General features: G+C 44.2%; 1 protein-coding gene across 5 annotated transcripts in view; it reads right to left on the bottom strand.

The window, feature by feature from the left end:
* LOC108627547 (MAP7 domain-containing protein 2) overlaps positions 1-18364 on the bottom strand; it is a 138929-nt gene that overhangs the window by 101270 nt on the left and 19295 nt on the right. For 3 of the 5 annotated variants that reach the window (XM_026815671.1, XM_026815674.1, XM_026815676.1), the window contains exon 1: positions 5955-5988. The exons of the other annotated variants lie outside the window; for them this stretch is intronic. In XM_026815671.1, coding sequence (XP_026671472.1) covers positions 5955-5973 — 19 coding nt within the window. In that variant the 5' untranslated portion in view covers positions 5974-5988. Of the gene's footprint in view, positions 1-5954; positions 5989-18364 lie in introns of those variants that run through there. 5 annotated transcript variants of the gene reach the window in all.

Below are 18364 nucleotides of genomic sequence, written 5' to 3'. Positions count from 1 at the left end.
AGTTGTAGGTACTGCTATTACCTATAGGAAATGTAATTACCATAAGAATACATGCAAATTTTACGGGTAAAAAATACTTTCGGTGCCCGAATGAAAGTAAACATAAGAACCGACATGATGAGCTCAAGACGTTTCAAGAGCGAGACACTGGGGCCGAATCTGCAGTGTGTGCATTGTTACACCAGCGAAAAGAAATTCGACTATGCGGGTAATCTGATTGCACCTATGCAAGAGACAAATGATCTGAGCTCGCAATGCTCACAAGAGGTTCTTTTATAGTCACAGATATTTACACAGACAAAGATTGTCTTTCTAAAATACAGAAACACATTGTTCCATCAAAACCCTATGCAAAACGTCTATCTTACTTGTAAGTACATTACAACTCGTCCATCGGTTAAAAATATTAACAGTTCAAGACTGTCAATTAGCATTCGCATACACGCGATAGCAAAGCTGTATCGAGATTTAAAACTTCGCTGACATTGAGTCACGGGAACCTGTCGCTCGGCTTGAATTGCAAATAAGGAACAAGAGACGAACTCTTGGCGGCAGTGAACAACCGTTGCACCGCTGGCGAAACATATTTGTTGCGCAAACGAACCGCGAACCGAGTAATTTTTCCAATTACAGCCAAGATCCGACTAATCGCGGCGGAAGTATTCCCGGTCCGCAAATGGATTTACGAGCGACGGTACGTCCTAGTAACCCGCGAAATACGACTAACCACACGAACCGGTAGCATTGTTACGACTACGTGGAAGCATAAAGATAATATCCGACTTTATTGACACCGTCCGATCCGTATCTCGTTCACCGACCCTCTCCCATTGTCATTACTACGCGATAGTTTCTACGCGCGTTGATGCTATTGTTTCAATAGAAACAAAAAAATCAGTTAATTTTATACACACACACATATATATGTATATATAAAATAAACGATCTAGCAGACTTTCTCTTCGAAACGAAACGATCGCTGCGAAGTAGAACGCTACCGGATCAGATAGAAACGTCTGTTTGACTACGGGAAGGCAGCGGATTTAAGGTCAGATAAAACATGAACAAGGACCCCGATACCGATCGTACTAAGCATCCATCTTGCTAGTAAATATCGTTTAGGTCCACCTGCCGGACGACGTTCACGCAACCGGTTCAAAAAGCTACGTTGAAAGACCACAAGGTCGAGAACAATGCCTGTTCGTGACGAACGGTCAACTGTTCGAACTCTAGAAAGTTTGTTCGTGCCTCCCGTTGCAATATGAATCTAGAGGTCAAGATGCAGCTTGCAAAAGAGGATTACAATATCCAACTATCGTTTGATACGACATTTTTCGAAAGGGATTACTCTGATACCTTTTCGCTAAATAAGGAATAAGGTACTTTGTAGATTTCATACTCCGTGTAATACAATTCACGAACTCGTTGTACAGAATGATTAACAAGGAGTTACGTTAGTGATGTAAGAAACTATCAACGGAACATCGCACACAGGGGTGCCGTAAATCAACGGACTACTACTACTACTGGTAGCCCGGTGTAAGTAGATTTAGTCGCGCATGAGTCAGACAAGCCGGGAGAAATTCAGGAGACGATACTCTACTTGCCGTCTCACGCAGCAATTGGATTAGCTCAGTTCGGGAATTTGATGAGTCAGCTCTATAAAAGGGGAGCTTCAAGTAGGATTTATTATCAGCAAGCGAAAGTCAAGAATTAGCTTTCTTTAATTGGATTAAATAAATTTCCTATCAATATCAACAATACAAATTTCAGACTGATAACAAAGTTGGCAAAATTTCCTGCGAATACCTCCAGGAAAATATCGCTATTTATAATTACACTGCGATTTTTTGTGCAAAATATAGGAGTAAAGAATGATTTGCATTTATTAATTGAATGTCATAGCATGTACTTTATTTTCAAGATTGTTTTTGATTATGTTTACGTCTCTTATAAATGCACAAAAGTCCGCAGTGCGTTTATAAGTAACGCTGTTAGAAAATAAAATGTGATGCTTTTCACAAGCACGTTATAAATTAGGAAGGAAACTATTCTGAGACGGTTTCCTATCGAAAACATATATACATGCATATATCGCCCCAGTTCCGAGAATCGCCACGTACACGATAACGTCCGCGAACTTTCTTTCATACGTGAGCTGCAACCGGGATCGAAAAAGCAACCGAGAGACAGATAGAATATAAAATTTCCCGTCCGTGCCAAATGTTCACCCTTCCTAAATCCCGCGCAGTTGGCCGTGCTGTAGCGGCCTAGATACGGCGTTCACTGAAAGTGTAACTAATTAGACGCTTTCGAAAGTTACCGCGATGTAACAATGTTTCATCGAATGCCTATCGAGTTTATTTGCGAGCTGAAGGGAGAAATTTGATCAATTGCACAATGGTTCCAACGAATTCGTGCAGAAATACGAATTTCGTGTAGTAGAAAAGTAGAAAAACTTGTATTCAATGGGAACAAAACATGAACCATCGTGTTCCGAGTAACAAAAAAAGATTATATACAGATGCTAGCCATTCAGGGAATGCGCATCGATGGAACACATTCACAGAATGAGTTTCCTGCGTTTTATCTTGCTGTTGCAGAATATACTAAGATATAAGGGAACATCAATCGCAGTATCGAGATAATTTGTGTATAGCTTCCTTTTCCCTTTTCGTTTGCTTCTCGTGTTTAAACATTCTTGATCCTGAAAATAAATTCTCAAGTATAATTTGAGGAAAACGATAAGCTAACTTGTTTGTATATATGAAGTTCACATGATTCGCACATTCGACATGGCATGTGGACAACCTCAAAATTCGAAATAATTTGGTTGATTGATTCTAAGTGGCGAGAGAAGAACCGCAGAATTACAGGGCGCGTATGGAAACTGTGACCTATCTCTAGTACGCTTTCCGGAGCGCATGTGCAATTAGGAATGCATATACCGCGTACTATCGATTGCACCTGAATTACCTGTGCCTCTTAATAGATTGAATTGCCCTGGTGATGAAAATATAATTCGAGCGTCGTTAAGTAAAGTGAAGAACTGAACGCGTTACTCTCGCACACGACTCTCTCTGTCAAATTTCCCGATATATTTGACCGAGAATAAGTTTCAGTTCCGCGTCACCGTCCCCTATTACTATATTTGTTCGATCCCTCGGTGATTGCACAGAAGTACTGACCTGATTTCACGTGACACGCGTCACACGTGGAGGGTTCATTATGACGACGCGACGACGGTCTGCTTAGAGAGTATTCGTCATTAACGTCGGTTTCGGGTCGACGGACACACGACGCCGCGTGTCAAACCTGTCAGGATTTTGCTGACCGGAAGCGAGAAGACAAGAAAAAGCGGGTACATCCCTCGAATTATAATGACGACGTAAATCGTAGACGCTGGGTTAGCTTGAAAGGTACGTGAAAACTCGACGGAGATTAATCAGAAACGAGCAAAGATATCGTCTTTTCTTTGACCGCGCCCCTCGGTCTTTCACGGCTACTGGTTTTCTCGGGAATAAGCGAGAACCCGAGGAATGAGCGATGTCTCAATAAAACGGCAAATATTTCCTCGTAGAGCCGCACGATTTCCCCGCGATCGATATCGACTGAAACGGAGCGATCGTTAAGTGGGTCAATTTGTTTCATCCGCGACGTATCGATCGATTACGATCTTGAGACCGTGATTTACGGGCTTGAATCCGCGAGGCGTGCAACCCCGTGAAAGAGTAACTTGGAACCGCGCGAACTTCCGTTACCTTTTGTCACATTCGTCACGGAAAAATACTTGTAAGCTCCTTTCCTGAATTTGTAGCACGACTTCTCTCCTATAGATCTATTTTAGACGTTGAGCAAACGGTTGCTTCGCTCTATGATAAATCGAGCAATTTCTATGTTTTACTGCTGCTTTTACAACTGATTAGAAGAAACTATAATACTGTATAGCGTTTTCGTTTGAATCATAATTTAATCGAACGAGTGCAGCTTGGCAATCGGATTATCGCTGCGATGTTTGTTTGAGAACGCAAACAATCCAAAGAGTACAATAGATCTCTTATCAATGCTGACACGGTGGTAACACTTCACCTCTTTCAAGTGGACTGCACATATGACATTGATTGCGTTCCATTACCCGTAACGTTTAGAAAACAGTCGCTCTCATGTCAGAAGAATAATGAATGACTTCGGTCAACTGTAAATCGAATCGCGCAATTACTTAAATCCGACGATCGATAGCAATTAAAACTGCGTTAAAAATTAAACGCAATTGTTGCCAGTTCTTTGGAGATTTACCAGTGCTGGCGTCTTCATCAGAAAATCTTCACGGTTGGATTAACAGAAGCTGGATAAGCAAGAGACCGACTGAAAAGCCAGCAAAATCCTTTTGAATTCGCGTTGGGATAGCAATCGACGTCGTTTTAACCCGTAACACAAATGTCCGGGAAAGAAAATGATTAAACTCGAATTGAGGACGAGTTAGAAGAATGATTCGCTTTCTCATAATCCAAACAGACGTATCCACAAAGGGGTTCGAACTTCTTCATCATCGTCTTCCCGCCTCGCTGGATCAATGCAATTTCCCTTCGCGTTTTTATTATGCCACTCAGAATGTGGTAAGCCGCGATAAACCCAATAAGGAATCGAGAAAAGCAAAGTTGAACGCCCTTAACATAATGCGGAAACGCTGTCAAATACTTAGAGCATCGATATTCACGGAAATCGAACGCAGCGATACGCGAGCGATGTAATTCAGTTAAATACGTAATAAGGCAAATAAGGAATATAATTAAGATTGATTAAATACCTTCTATTGGTATTTACAATTTCCGTGCGTGATAATTTATTACGAATTTGATTTGAGGGTTTGGAGTTCGTATTAATAAGAAAACAGTAATTCTTATGCTGGAGAGAAAGTAGCTTTTTCCAGCACACATAAAATTCATGCAACGTCGAAAATATATAACGTTTTCTAAAAAGAAAAAAAAAATAAGAAAGAATGAACACGACGGGCTTGTGAATCGCGCGAGACGGTCAGAAGAAAGCGTCGCCATGAATAATCCCGAGTCCTGCGATGCACCGCGCGATGCTAATTAATAGGACTACGCATAAAAATGCGTATACTTTCGTTCTGCGGCGTGCTTATCGCGAAAGAAATGAATTTATTTATAATATGCAATTAATTTTCATAGTACGTCAGTCGCATAAACTGGCAGCTAGCCTGTAATTACGGAGCATTAGAGTATACGATACTTTAATGATCTTTACTTGTTTAGAATACCAGCGGCGCGTCGAGGAATGACAGAAAAAAAGGGAAAAGTTATCCTCCGGCGTTGCGCGAATTCTGATGCCGACGCTAATTAACGCGGTGAAAACTCGCGATACGTCGAAACGACATCCGAGTACCGGTTTCCCGTGCATTTTTCAACCCTGACGGAGAAGAAACAACATAGCGATGCTGCAGTTATATCGAATATTTCAAATCCAAGCCAAATATCTATTTCTGTTTAAGCGTCGCGACGCGTCTCTGGCAAACTGGCGACGTTCGCGTAAAGGAAGCCGTGTTACAAAAGATCCGTCGGTTGTCTCACGATCATGAACAATTCTCGTGGTATAACTTTCTGCACATTTGCAGGAATGCAGTTTACGCGGCACGTTTTGCAATTCGTATCCAGCCGCGAGTATTTATTGCGTTACGCTTATTAGGACGAAACGCATAAATGTCAAACGGCCCCCCTCTCGGTATTTTCACCGGGCAACGTATCTTCCTATCTAAATATCAGAATCCTGGTGAAAGCGCGATCCCATCGCGCGTACGTCGTACGCCGATCCCTTTTACTTTTTACTGAATAATAATGCGTGGTAGCCCCTCTGTTCGATTAAGTTGTTTGCTTAATGTCTAAGGGGAACCCATATATCTTTACGTATACGTTCAGAGTCCACGTTGGCATTACCTGACTCCTGCATGGACATCCCGTTACGGCGAACGTATGATCAATCGACTGTCAATCACGCAGCGCACGGAAAGTTTTAAATTCGGTAAAGCAATGACTCACCTGCAACAAAGAAAAGGAGAGGCAACGGTTAATTTATCCGAAGATCTTTATTCACGGGCCGTTTAAGCGAAACATAGACCTCAAACTACGGTAATTCAATAACTGTTTCGTGATGAACGATTGCATTATAATGGAAATTGGAAAAGCAAACGCAAACGCGATTCCACGCGCTGTTTCTTTGTCAGTGGTAACGGAATCATGGGAACGTAACGAAAGAGGAGGTGCGTCGCGCTCGTTGATAATGCACACGCGAATGACCAACTGCACCCTCATCTCAAGGGAAACTTAATTCAATCGTTCACGGACACACGTCAATCGCAGAACGAACTTTAAGCTGCAATTAGTCGTAACGGGACAGAATCTAATAGAACCGTGAAACGGCGTGTCCCACCCTTTTCCGCAGTCCTCAGTAAGAATAAAACATTTGAATAAGTAATGAACGCAAATGTTAACAGCGATCTGCCATAGCTATGTTAATTACCAATTATTTAGTAGTTCCACAATTAACTAAGAGTTCATAAAAATAAATTAAATGTGCGGTAATTAAGAGGATTCGTGTGCTCCGGTGAGCAAGAAAAAGGACCGGGGGATGTTAACCCTCCGGCCCGTTATCTGTGCAGCTACATCGTTCTTGCCAACTGCTGCCAACGAGACTGTCTTCGGAGAGACAGTGCTCTGTCGTACCGACAGCCGAGGAAACTTTTCTAGCCGAGTTCGAAAGCCCTCGGTTCGGCGGCGTGATCAAATAGCTAAACGCGACGCCACGGGATGTTCCGTCGGAAGGAACGCGAAACCGTGAATGCATTTGAACACCGTGGCGCGCAGTCACGCCTCCGTCCCGAAAGGCCGTTTTTAGAGCGACCGTCGTCGGGTGAAATCTAGAGAGACGAGCTTAAAATTAGAAACCGGCACATGCCCCGCGAGATTCGCGTTCCCTTCGTTTATCCTCCGAGGACCATCGATTCACCATGCTTTTGTTTATCGCCCGACCGGGAACGGAGGCATTCAACTCTTAAACGGGGTCGTTCTACCCAGAGGTTAACGAGTATCGACGGATTTTTTTAATTAGCGAGGAAATCGAAGGTACTCGTTAAAAATGTAGAGCGTATCAAGAACAATTTTTTAATCAATATTCCACTTTGCATAAAAATCCTATCGAAGAGTCTCGTCAATTCTTTTATACAGGGACCAATTATCCTATCGGGAAATCTTCCTGGAAAGCGATATCTAATCAGGAGTGAAAGAGAACGAATAAAAGTTGCGGCTAGTTCGAAAGATTAATTAACTCCGTTCGATTGAGTACGTGAGATAAGATAAGGAGTCGAAAATTTTTCATTGCGAACGAAGAAGGATAGTGAAATGATGGAATTCTTAACGCCGCGCGACGCTCCATTTACCGTTCTATGATTAAATCTGCTAACTCTGGTATTACGTCCGCAGAGTGACCCGGTTGTGGATTTAGTAGCTGACGTTCCTCTAGCAGCCAGCGGAGGCGAACGAACGCGGGCCGAAGACGCGCACGGCTCTAATAAACGATCCACATTCCATCATGCACCAGAAATTCGTTCCGGAAAAAGGGATCGAAGAAATTGGGCTGACGAAAGTCGCTTCTTCTTCCTCGAACAAGTTTCACAATCATAAGTCAGCAGTTACCAGCTAGACAAAAACTCATTTCACGAACCATTCACCGAGCTGAGAAGAAACCTTTCTCGATCTGATAAACACGCAAAGTTGCAGCGACTGTCGTTCGGAGCTATTGCCTAACTTCGACCGGTCTATCCGCGAGAGGACGAGGCGAATTCTAATGACTCCTCGCTACGCTGTGGCCAATTATTCGCAGCAATGACTTCACAATGGATGCGAGACGGGCGAAGAGAGGAAACAGAATGCAACGATAATAATTAACGGTCGTAAAAGCGGAATCTCAATGAGCACGACGCTTGCTACCAAAGACGAAATGACCTTTTTCTCGATTCACTTTCAAAAATATTCACCAGAACGAGAGGACGAGTGTGTCGTCACGATCCTTAAGCGAGAATTTAAGCGCGCGATTAAAACTCGCCTCTTTCCCAACGATAATATCGGCGACAGACCGCCGGGCACGTTTACTATTTTAATTAGCCAATCCTTTTGATTAACCAAGAAATAATTTAATATTCATTATATACACAGGGGAATCACGCCGATGGCCTGAACAATGGTCTTATTATTATGTCATTAGTATTCTCTTTTAGTTGAAACAAAAGTCAGATATTCGTATTCACGGGTCTATCTTACCAAAGAGTTCCCGTTTCCACGAGTTTACAAAGCAGTCGACCCCGATCGAATGACTCGAGGAACGAATCGCGAGAGATTAGGCGCGAGGAAGGAAACGATCGAAAAGTCAGGGGGTGGTAACTTTACTCATTAACGGTCTAATTACAAACCGGTCAGGACTTCTCCGTTAACCGCACAATTACGCGTTAGACAGGACCTCTCGTCTCGGACTTATCATGGGAACGCGTTCGCGATACCGCGCGCACACGCCTTACCTTTCAAGTCTCTTTCCTCATGTTTCACCGAACCGTATCATTACATCCCCGGCTTTCGAAACGATGTTCAATCCGATACACACATCAACGCATGGAGGAATTGTTTTTACTGATTAAAGCACGTGTCCTATACATGTCGCTGTTGCCGCTCTCGCAACAGTGACAATTCTTGCACGAGTATCGATTCTGAACGCATTCGAGAAAGTTTAAGTAATTTGCTAAGTAAATGGGAAAGATTTCTCTCAGCAGTCGGAACAGCTACGAATGTTCGACTCGAGTGACAGTGCACAGAAGTAGACCCTATTGGAACCAATGGAATTAACTCCGGCTCATAACTTTCACCTGGGAAAGCTATTTGATTAGAGCGCGAGCAAAGTGGGAAGATATCCAAAGTCAATAACTGGCGAGCTGCCTATCCACCATCGATCCGCGGTAATGATGGTCTTTAGCGATTCGTTTACAGCGAAATTGCCAGATCGTACGGGAGTTTACAAGCTCGGTAGGCCACCTCCGACGATGATCGGGAGCCGATTAAAGATCATCGGCGAGATCGATGATCGCGATAAACGTTTTCTCGATCGATCCCGATCGGGCATGAACCGTGTTGCCGTTCGGCGCGCCGTGAATCGTTCCTACTTAACGATGACCCCGATCTTTCTCGCGTTGCCACGATATAATTGTTATTACGTGTCCACCCAACGGGCGGACACACAACGCTCGTGAACGCGCCCCGATCGATTTGCCCGCTCCGAACGTCTCGTGAACGTGCACACGTGCATCGTGCTCCATTTTCACTGAACCATGTTTTACAAACGTTTCTCTGTACAGTTTGATTTGGAACTGGAGAGCAGAAAGGAAAAGAATCGCAAGTCCGATTGCTGGTTTGCAAGAAGATAACGGAGCGTGAGAAAGAAAAGCGGAGAGGAGCTCCGGAATACAGTTATTTACACTTAACCGTGACATGTAAATAAGCACGTTCTCTATCCTGTTTCGTCAGTCGGCGAGGCTGTACGATCGGCAGATAAAATTAGAACGCGTGTTTTAAATTAAAACCCCGGTAGCAGAGAAAATAAACGCGAGTGCCCGAATATTTTAATCCCACACAAGGTTAACCAGGATGTAAAAACGACGATTCCGGCCCCACACAGTGTTGGAATTGAAATATCGCAAGGAGTTCTATAAACGAGTCTCTCGAGGAGTCCGAGCAAAGTGTAGAAATCTATCGATCGTCTACGCAACGAGTACGCGTATAATGAATAGAACAACGTATTGTGGGCGGACACGCGGGGATAGTGTATCTGCATGGAAACCTTGTAAAGTCCGGCCTCAAAGAGCCGTTGCTGGAACACGTGGGTAATATCTGGTACGTGATAAAGATTTCGCCATAGATCAGAGTCGCCGCGACCCGGGAACGGTAGCCCTCAAGCGCGAGTCACGATTTCCGAATGAAATCCTGAAATCCGAATCGAATCGACCATGTTCTCATGAGTTAGGTTCGAATCCGATTGTTTGCTACTCGGACTGTTGCAATACACTGATGTCTCACCGAGAAAGAGTCGAGTGTCTGTGTCTACAGATATTGAAGAGATCCGAGACCTGCTCGAATGTTCATGGTATCGCCTATCAGTGAAATTAATCTAAAGACGATTACGGTTATATAATAGATTTTATTGACTCGTGCCGCCATAGTTTGCTGGTTAAAAATAATCGAGGCAAGAAAGACGAAGAGGCTTCAGACGGCGGACGTGACGTCATTGGCGTGCCAAATACTTTTACTCGTAACGGAAGTCGTTATTTTTACCGCGTGTTCTTTTGCCTCCGCGAGGATTCACGCGAGCTCAATGAAGGCCTTCTTCTTCATGCTTACGTCGTCGTGATATTTCCTCGCATCTCCTTCAGGTATACGTTCAACGATCATCTTAACGCTCTACATAATTCCATCCTCGAGCTACGTTTTCCTACTTTTCCTCCAGAAAGATTTGAGGTAAAATTGGCAGTGTCACGTAATTGCACGTTTCATGTCCAATTTTTGCGACCTGAGGTTTCTTTCAAATCATTTTATTCCATTACGACGCAGCAAAAGACGACTTGTGAATCGAAAATTTTTGTCCGACGGTTTCCAATCGAATTTTATGAATAGCCGTCGCCACGCAAGCAACAATAGAATACAATCAACGTAAAAGCGTTCCAAGTGTCCGGAGAGGGTCCCAGAATAAGCATGAACAGAGTAAGAAACTCGAGAACGCTTTTAACGTGAACGTCTGGAGACTCGTCGTCTCCAGCGTACGTCTTCATCCAATTAGGCTCGATGCAACCGGCCACGTCCGATGTAATTGACCACTGGCGGATACCCAGAAGTGTGTCAATTTAATGTCTCAATGACACGCGTCACATTATTGTGAACGTCGTCGAGCAAGAGCAAATGAGTCACCACGAAAATTGCAACCGCGACTGGATCAATACGTACGCCTCCCCGGCGACGTGCTCAATTTTCGTTTTATCAGCCGCGACGTCTCGTGAATTGTCAATAATCTCATTGTAAAAGTTCTTTCTCAGAGTGCTCACTTTGTATCCGTTAACGCCTGAAGCGCATCGGCCGAAGAATCTGTGCGGTATGTGCATATGTATAATCGTCGAGAAATTATGGTGAAGCGAATGCAACAACGCGCCACTGTTCCTACGTCACTTGTTGAACGATGACTCACAGAAATGATTGTACATCCATCCTAGGATAGCAGTTACTTTTCTTCAGCGAAAAGCAACGCAGCTACCGAGACCCAGATGTCCTGCGGATTTAAATCCGGAGGCGCCTACTTTACGACATCCGTTCTCTACTACTCCGGCTCCTAGAGTTTCGATCTGTTCCCGAGTTCGAAGGAAGCGCACGTCGTAAAGCGTGTCGCGTAACGAGTATCGATGAAATATGTATTACTAAAAACAGGAATACTTTAATAGCGGCGGCCGCGGCTCGATGAAAGAGTACGCGAGAGGAAACAGATTGTCGAGAGCGAAGCCTGAATTTTATATCGTGTTTCCGATTCAGTTGTTAGTCCATGACAAGAGATCACGTGTAGAGAAAGAAGCTATTCGGATGGTATTTGCATTTCGATGCACCTTTTCGAGCGAAACGAGAAGGAAATTCACAATTCCACGTGTAACCTTGCTCTCCGTTCAAGACGTGCTCTGCGCACAACGAGAATTCATGAATGACAAAACACCGCTGCCACCGAATTAGCATTCGTACGGACGTGAACTATTTTCGAATTAGGTACGCGTGCGTGGGCCTCGGCTGATATTAAAGGGAATCTCGAAGAAAGAAAAACTGCAACGAAGGCTTATTTTTCCTCATTGGACAAGTAGAATTAAATCGAATAAACAATTAAGACAGACGAATAACTAAACGTTTTCTAAGCTTCGGCTCCGAATTAGATTTTCAACCATGGAACTCCTCAAACCTGCGTGTCTGTTTTGTCGATCGATAGGACGTAGTTAACTCTGAAGAAATTTCATTTATGACACATTTTCCAAATCCCATTAGTTTCTAATCGCGATATTATAGCCACCATCTGCAACGCTCGGTCAAACTGTCTAACCGGTCCGCGTTAATCTTTCTTAGAACTTATTCCAGCTTCGCGACTTTAACGATAATAGCTGCGAGTGTAGACCTGACTGACAGGTGTTGAAGCGATCTTGAAAAGCTTATGCGAATATTTTCACTTGTATTTAAAAATACAAATAGTTCAGGAGCTATAGAAATTGTCCGATGAATGTTTAATCGAAACTCCGATAGCTCCACTATCGAACAGAAGCATAAATCCGGAGTTAGCTCCGGAACACGAAAAAAGAGCGTGAAAGCGAATAGAAAAAAGCAGTGTGCCGAATCGAGAGGAGTGTCCAAGTTAGCAATGTGCAAAAAGGAAGCGTTACCTCGAACGATGGTAGTGACAGGCCAATCGGAGGTATCGAGCCTCTTACAACACCACATGCCGCAGCCGCAGATACTCAACGAAAACCAGGGGAGAGGAACGATTTCTTTGGTAACCAAAAGGAGAAAATAGATCGTTACTTCTTTTCTTTTTTCTTTTTTTTCTTGCGGGAATGAACCGAGGCGTGAGGTCGTCTCGCCAGAGTTCGTGTGTGGAAACACACACAGTCCGCCCCGTAGTTGAAAGGGGGAGCGCAGTGAACTTGGCGTCGCGACGGAGCCACGGCGCCGACAAATGGCGTCCTGTGGTCGATAGACGCATTGGTGGGTGGTTGGTTTTCGCGGGTTCGTATGGGAAACCAGAAGATGGTGTTGCCGAGAGGGGTTGCTCGGGGCTGCCACCCGGTCGCCACGAGGACCTTGAGATCGCTTCGACCTCGCGATCAACGCCACCCTTGCGCTATCGCCATCTTTCTGACGTCAATAAGATCGCGGCGTGGTACAAAGGAATCGATTTCCTTTGCCTTCTCATCGAGAACCTTCCGTCAATCCTCCTGATCTACTTTATTAACGATTAACGAAGTGCTGTCAACAACTAACGAGGGCTACTATAAGACGTTCGACGCTTTAGATGGTTTTCAAGTACCGCGCATTCAATTAAACGAGCACTCTCAAAATTTAAATCAGTGTTGAAAAATAGAAGACAGTACATTCCTTCTCAAAAACGAAACCTCAAACAGAAAGTGCATATCCTTGCACATTCTTAGATGCTTTTATACAGTAGCACCGAGGAAATACTACTAAAAAGCAACACTACCCGTGTAATAATCGCGATATTATAGCCACCATCTGCAACGCTCGGTCAAACTGTCTAACCGGTCCGCGTTAATCTTTCTTAGAACTTATTCCAGCTTCGCGACTTTAACGATAATAGCTGCGAGTGTAGACCTGACTGACAGGTGTTGAAGCGATCTTGAAAAGCTTATGCGAATATTTTCACTTGTATTTAAAAATACAAATAGTTCAGGAGCTATAGAAATTGTCCGATGAATGTTTAATCGAAACTCCGATAGCTCCACTATCGAACAGAAGCATAAATCCGGAGTTAGCTCCGGAACACGAAAAAAGAGCGTGAAAGCGAATAGAAAAAAGCAGTGTGCCGAATCGAGAGGAGTGTCCAAGTTAGCAATGTGCAAAAAGGAAGCGTTACCTCGAACGATGGTAGTGACAGGCCAATCGGAGGTATCGAGCCTCTTACAACACCACATGCCGCAGCCGCAGATACTCAACGAAAACCAGGGGAGAGGAACGATTTCTTTGGTAACCAAAAGGAGAAAATAGATCGTTACTTCTTTTCTTTTTTCTTTTTTTTCTTGCGGGAATGAACCGAGGCGTGAGGTCGTCTCGCCAGAGTTCGTGTGTGGAAACACACACAGTCCGCCCCGTAGTTGAAAGGGGGAGCGCAGTGAACTTGGCGTCGCGACGGAGCCACGGCGCCGACAAATGGCGTCCTGTGGTCGATAGACGCATTGGTGGGTGGTTGGTTTTCGCGGGTTCGTATGGGAAACCAGAAGATGGTGTTGCCGAGAGGGGTTGCTCGGGGCTGCCACCCGGTCGCCACGAGGACCTTGAGATCGCTTCGACCTCGCGATCAACGCCACCCTTGCGCTATCGCCATCTTTCTGACGTCAATAAGATCGCGGCGTGGTACAAAGGAATCGATTTCCTTTGCCTTCTCATCGAGAACCTTCCGTCAATCCTCCTGATCTACTTTATTAACGATTAACGAAGTGCTGTCAACAACTAACGAGGGCTACTATAAGACGTTCGACGCTTTAGATGGTTTTCAAGTACCGCGCATTCAATTAAACGAGCACTCTCAAAATTTAAATCAGTGTTGAAAAATAGAAGACAGTACATTCCTTCTCAAAAACGAAACCTCAAACAGAAAGTGCATATCCTTGCACATTCTTAGATGCTTCTATACAGGAGCACCGAGGAAATACTACTAAAAAGCAACACTACCCGTGTAATCATTGAGACAAAACACGGTCAGCTATCTCGAATAATTCAGAACTAATCGATTAATTAGTTCGTTCATCGCCAATTTTTCCTTAACGCGTAGACTATAGAACGAATGTTTTGCTTTCTATTTCTTACTTCGGTGGCAATATGTTCTAACGGGCGTAAAAAATTGCAGACTTGCGACCCAAAGTCCCATAAAGCTTCCGCCCTTTAATAATTTCTCTTGGGTGATAGTAGCAAACGCGAGTTTGAATTCCCAAGGTGAGAACAATCATTAAACGGGACTCGATGTTAACTTCGATCGGAACCTTGATTTTATTACTAATCTGCTGATGTGCGCAGCAAGCTCTAGGAAAGCCGTCGCCACATCCGCCGATCGATTTATGGATTCGACCTAGCGACATCGGGATCCTCCTTAGCGAATCAGCAGCCGGTCGGACACCGCGAACGCGACGACGTTCGATCTATGTGAATTTCACCTCGACCCCCATCCCACGGCCACCGACGATAACATTCGATTTAAAAAAATAGCCGCCAACGGTTATTTTCGCCTCCCTCGCATCAACTTCTCTCACCTTCGAAATCTAATCGCTCGACTCTCTCGCGGAAGCGACTAGGCGGGATCGTAATTTAAAGTGACGTGAAGCAGCAACGTTGGTTTCGCGATAAAAGACGGGTCAAGAATGCAGCAGCTTGGGAAGGAGCACGCGAAGGTCGGAAGGTGTTCCTCTCGTTTCCCGTTCGCTATCGAGCCGGGGCTCTTTGCTAAATAAATGTCGGGAGTGCCGCGGACAAAGTGTCCTCGGAGGCATAAATATCGAAGGAAAAAAGGGTTGGCCGGGTAAAAACTAGAAAAGACAAGAAGGGCAGCGAGACACGCGAAACGCCATAAAAGTTAACTACTGGATACGCGAGGTGAACGCACTTTCAGAATCCTTTTATACGGCCGATACACTTTGTCTTACCGTCTACTATTACTTTCCATTCCCTCGGTTATCGATTACGTGGGTTCTTATCCCTCATCGAGTTCGCATTGTCTCTCTGAAATCCTGGATTTCACAGAGGACAATGTAATAAGGGTAGCGAGTAATAAATTCGATTATAGTGCCTCATTTGTCTCTTGACAATGCTTCCTACCTAATATCATTCATTTGATAATATTAAAAATATCTGCTTGAAGCATAATATGTGCCCTAACATATTTACGAGGAACCACAAACATGAAGAATTCCAGACTCTACAAGATTCGACCACGTAATTGCGTATCAGAGTATATAATACAAAAGGTAATGCCACGTTGAACACAGGAAGAGTGCACAAGTATCAGAGCAGAGTTGCCCCTGGACCGTAGCACCGCTGGATTAAACGAGCAAATTGCGGGTTGCAGTGGACCGGGAGACGCGGATCGTTGAAAATAAAGAAAAAAGACTCGGTATTCCCGGTGAATTCCATGGGGTACGTGGCCCGGGGTCCGCTTAATTTATTGCACCCACTGGATCCGGGCGTAATTATCCTCGTGCCAAAATTCTCGAACGAGTGTCCCTTCCTGTGGCTCCTTACAGCGAACATATCTTCGAGAAGCCTTCCGCAGAATGCAAAGCATAGACCGGACAAAGAACTCCGACGTTAGTTAAAAGAGGATGTTCAGGATTTAATCTTGAAGCATTTTTATGATATGATGATGAAATAATTGAGAATGGAGAGTAGCAAGTGAGCTCTGAAGAGTTTAAACCATAGAATTCTAGGAATACTTCGACCGCAGGGAGCGATGGAAAAACTGAAAGGACGACTAATTGAGTTAAGAGCTCCGGCGTCAATTACAGTTCGCGTTTCTATTTCCGTAGAGAAAGAAACACCATTAACCGAGAGTGACGAAGCTCGTCGGAATCAATGAAGTCACGGAAGAGCGAGTGTAAAAAACAATTTGGTTACTGTGTTGCAATTTCGAAAGTCTGACAAAATTCCGGGTGAATCGTTCACCGAGGCTAAATATATACTCGCACATAGTTTCACAGCGAAACCCGGAGAAGTCCCTCTCTCATGTGCACGAGCCACAACAAAGTCGGCTTGTGCGCGGACCTGTTTCTGCGATATCTCACGGGCGGAATGAACTGTTATACGGGAAAACACGCGGAACTCACGGGGATAAAGAGCGCGTTCGCGGATGGCAACGCGCGTAATATATATACATACGTGAGTGCTCGCTGGCGAGAAATGAGCGTCGGGGAACGCAAACCGATCTGTTCTTATTCAATCGACCCTCTTAAAAATACTTCCGTCGTCGCGCGGAAGAGAAAATGGAGCAACGGGTGATTCTATCTAAATCTAATGTCCCTTCAAGACTTATAGGCGACTGTCCGCGAACACGTGTCTATGCGCCGCTACGTGCAGATTTCCAAGCAGTAAAATTCGCGGAGACAGATTTCTGTTCGCACGTTTTATACGCAGACAATTGTATATATTTTTAGGCGATGCTTAAAGAGAGAGTTACCGTGACAAATAATAAGTATCTCCGTGTCGATCACGAGAACGCGTATTCTATCGAGTACGTTGCTCGACCAGACAATTATCGTTCGTAAATCGTCATTACTATTACGTCGGGCTACAAACCGGCTACCGGCTCCAGCGTCTTTCCGATCCGACTAACTGTTGTCGCGATAAGGTCTTCTTGTCTCGGATCACGGTCATTTACCATGATTTATCCCGAGCTGTCGTGATCTCTTGCCTCATTTCGCACTCGATCGATTAGCAAATTCTTCCTGGGAAATTATTATTGTTACACGACGATTCCACTGGACGAATTCAAATAAACTTATCGCATTATCAAATTCTGGATTAGTGACAGTAATTTTATCGGCAGCAAGAAATCAATATCAAACGTCTTCGACAAAAACGATAATTGATCGTGAGAGATTTCCGTTTGTCGAATAATCCAGAACGCCGCTCCTAAACGGGTCTCATTATATTATTAACGTGAACCCCGCCGATTACTTCAATCGTCGGCATGAAAGAAACAGCCGAGTTTCTTGCGCCTGCTACTTACGTTGCGCCGAAAGAACATATGCTCGTACGCGGAATTGCGCTCGGGTCGTGACGAACCTCGTGGAAGGCGACGCGGGGGCCCTGTGAAAAGCAACGCGATTCACCGCGTGTTAAGCTATTTTCGCGTCCGGGCTTTCCAGAACCTGACACCGCATTCCTTTCAATGAGCGGCGAAAAAAATTAGCATCCAGCACTCCCGGGCGTGGTTACCACATGATAGTTTCTTGGCTAACTAAAATAAGTGTAATTTGCAATCATTTTTTACTGTCAACTGTATCTTTAAAAAAAATAGTCATTTGTCTTAATAAAATCTGCAATTATTGTAATACAATTTTGAATGTAATATAAAAATATAAAAATGGCTAAATTGTGATTAATAAATGAATGAAAAAAGATCTTGGCATTTTTATTCCACGTGCATGATCCTTAGTCAATCCTGGGCACTTGAGATCGGGGATTATCTCATCTTAGATTATCCGAATGATCCTTCGCGATGAACGATAAATCGTGGAAGAGCGGGTACAGAAGTTGAGAGGGTCACCCACCTTTCAATTAAATTTGGTATGGCAGTCGAACGCGAGATAGAAAAATCCATGAAGCGATAGGTCTTCTACTCGTATGCCTCGTTCGCGTAATAGATTAAGTAACGATAAAACAGTCACAGATAATCGATAAGGCAGTCATAACGCAAATGCATGTAATTGCAAGAGCACCCCGGTGAGCATCCAACGAAACGAGCTAACTATCTGTAATTTGTTACGATCAGAATCGTTCAAAGTGACAGA

Source organism: Ceratina calcarata, unplaced genomic scaffold (genome assembly GCF_001652005.2).
Source record: "Ceratina calcarata isolate Rehan_Ccalc_2016 unplaced genomic scaffold, ASM165200v1 scaffold478.2, whole genome shotgun sequence".
Classification (NCBI taxonomy): domain Eukaryota; kingdom Metazoa; phylum Arthropoda; class Insecta; order Hymenoptera; family Apidae; genus Ceratina; species Ceratina calcarata.
This window is presented reverse-complemented; position numbering and strand designations above follow the sequence as displayed.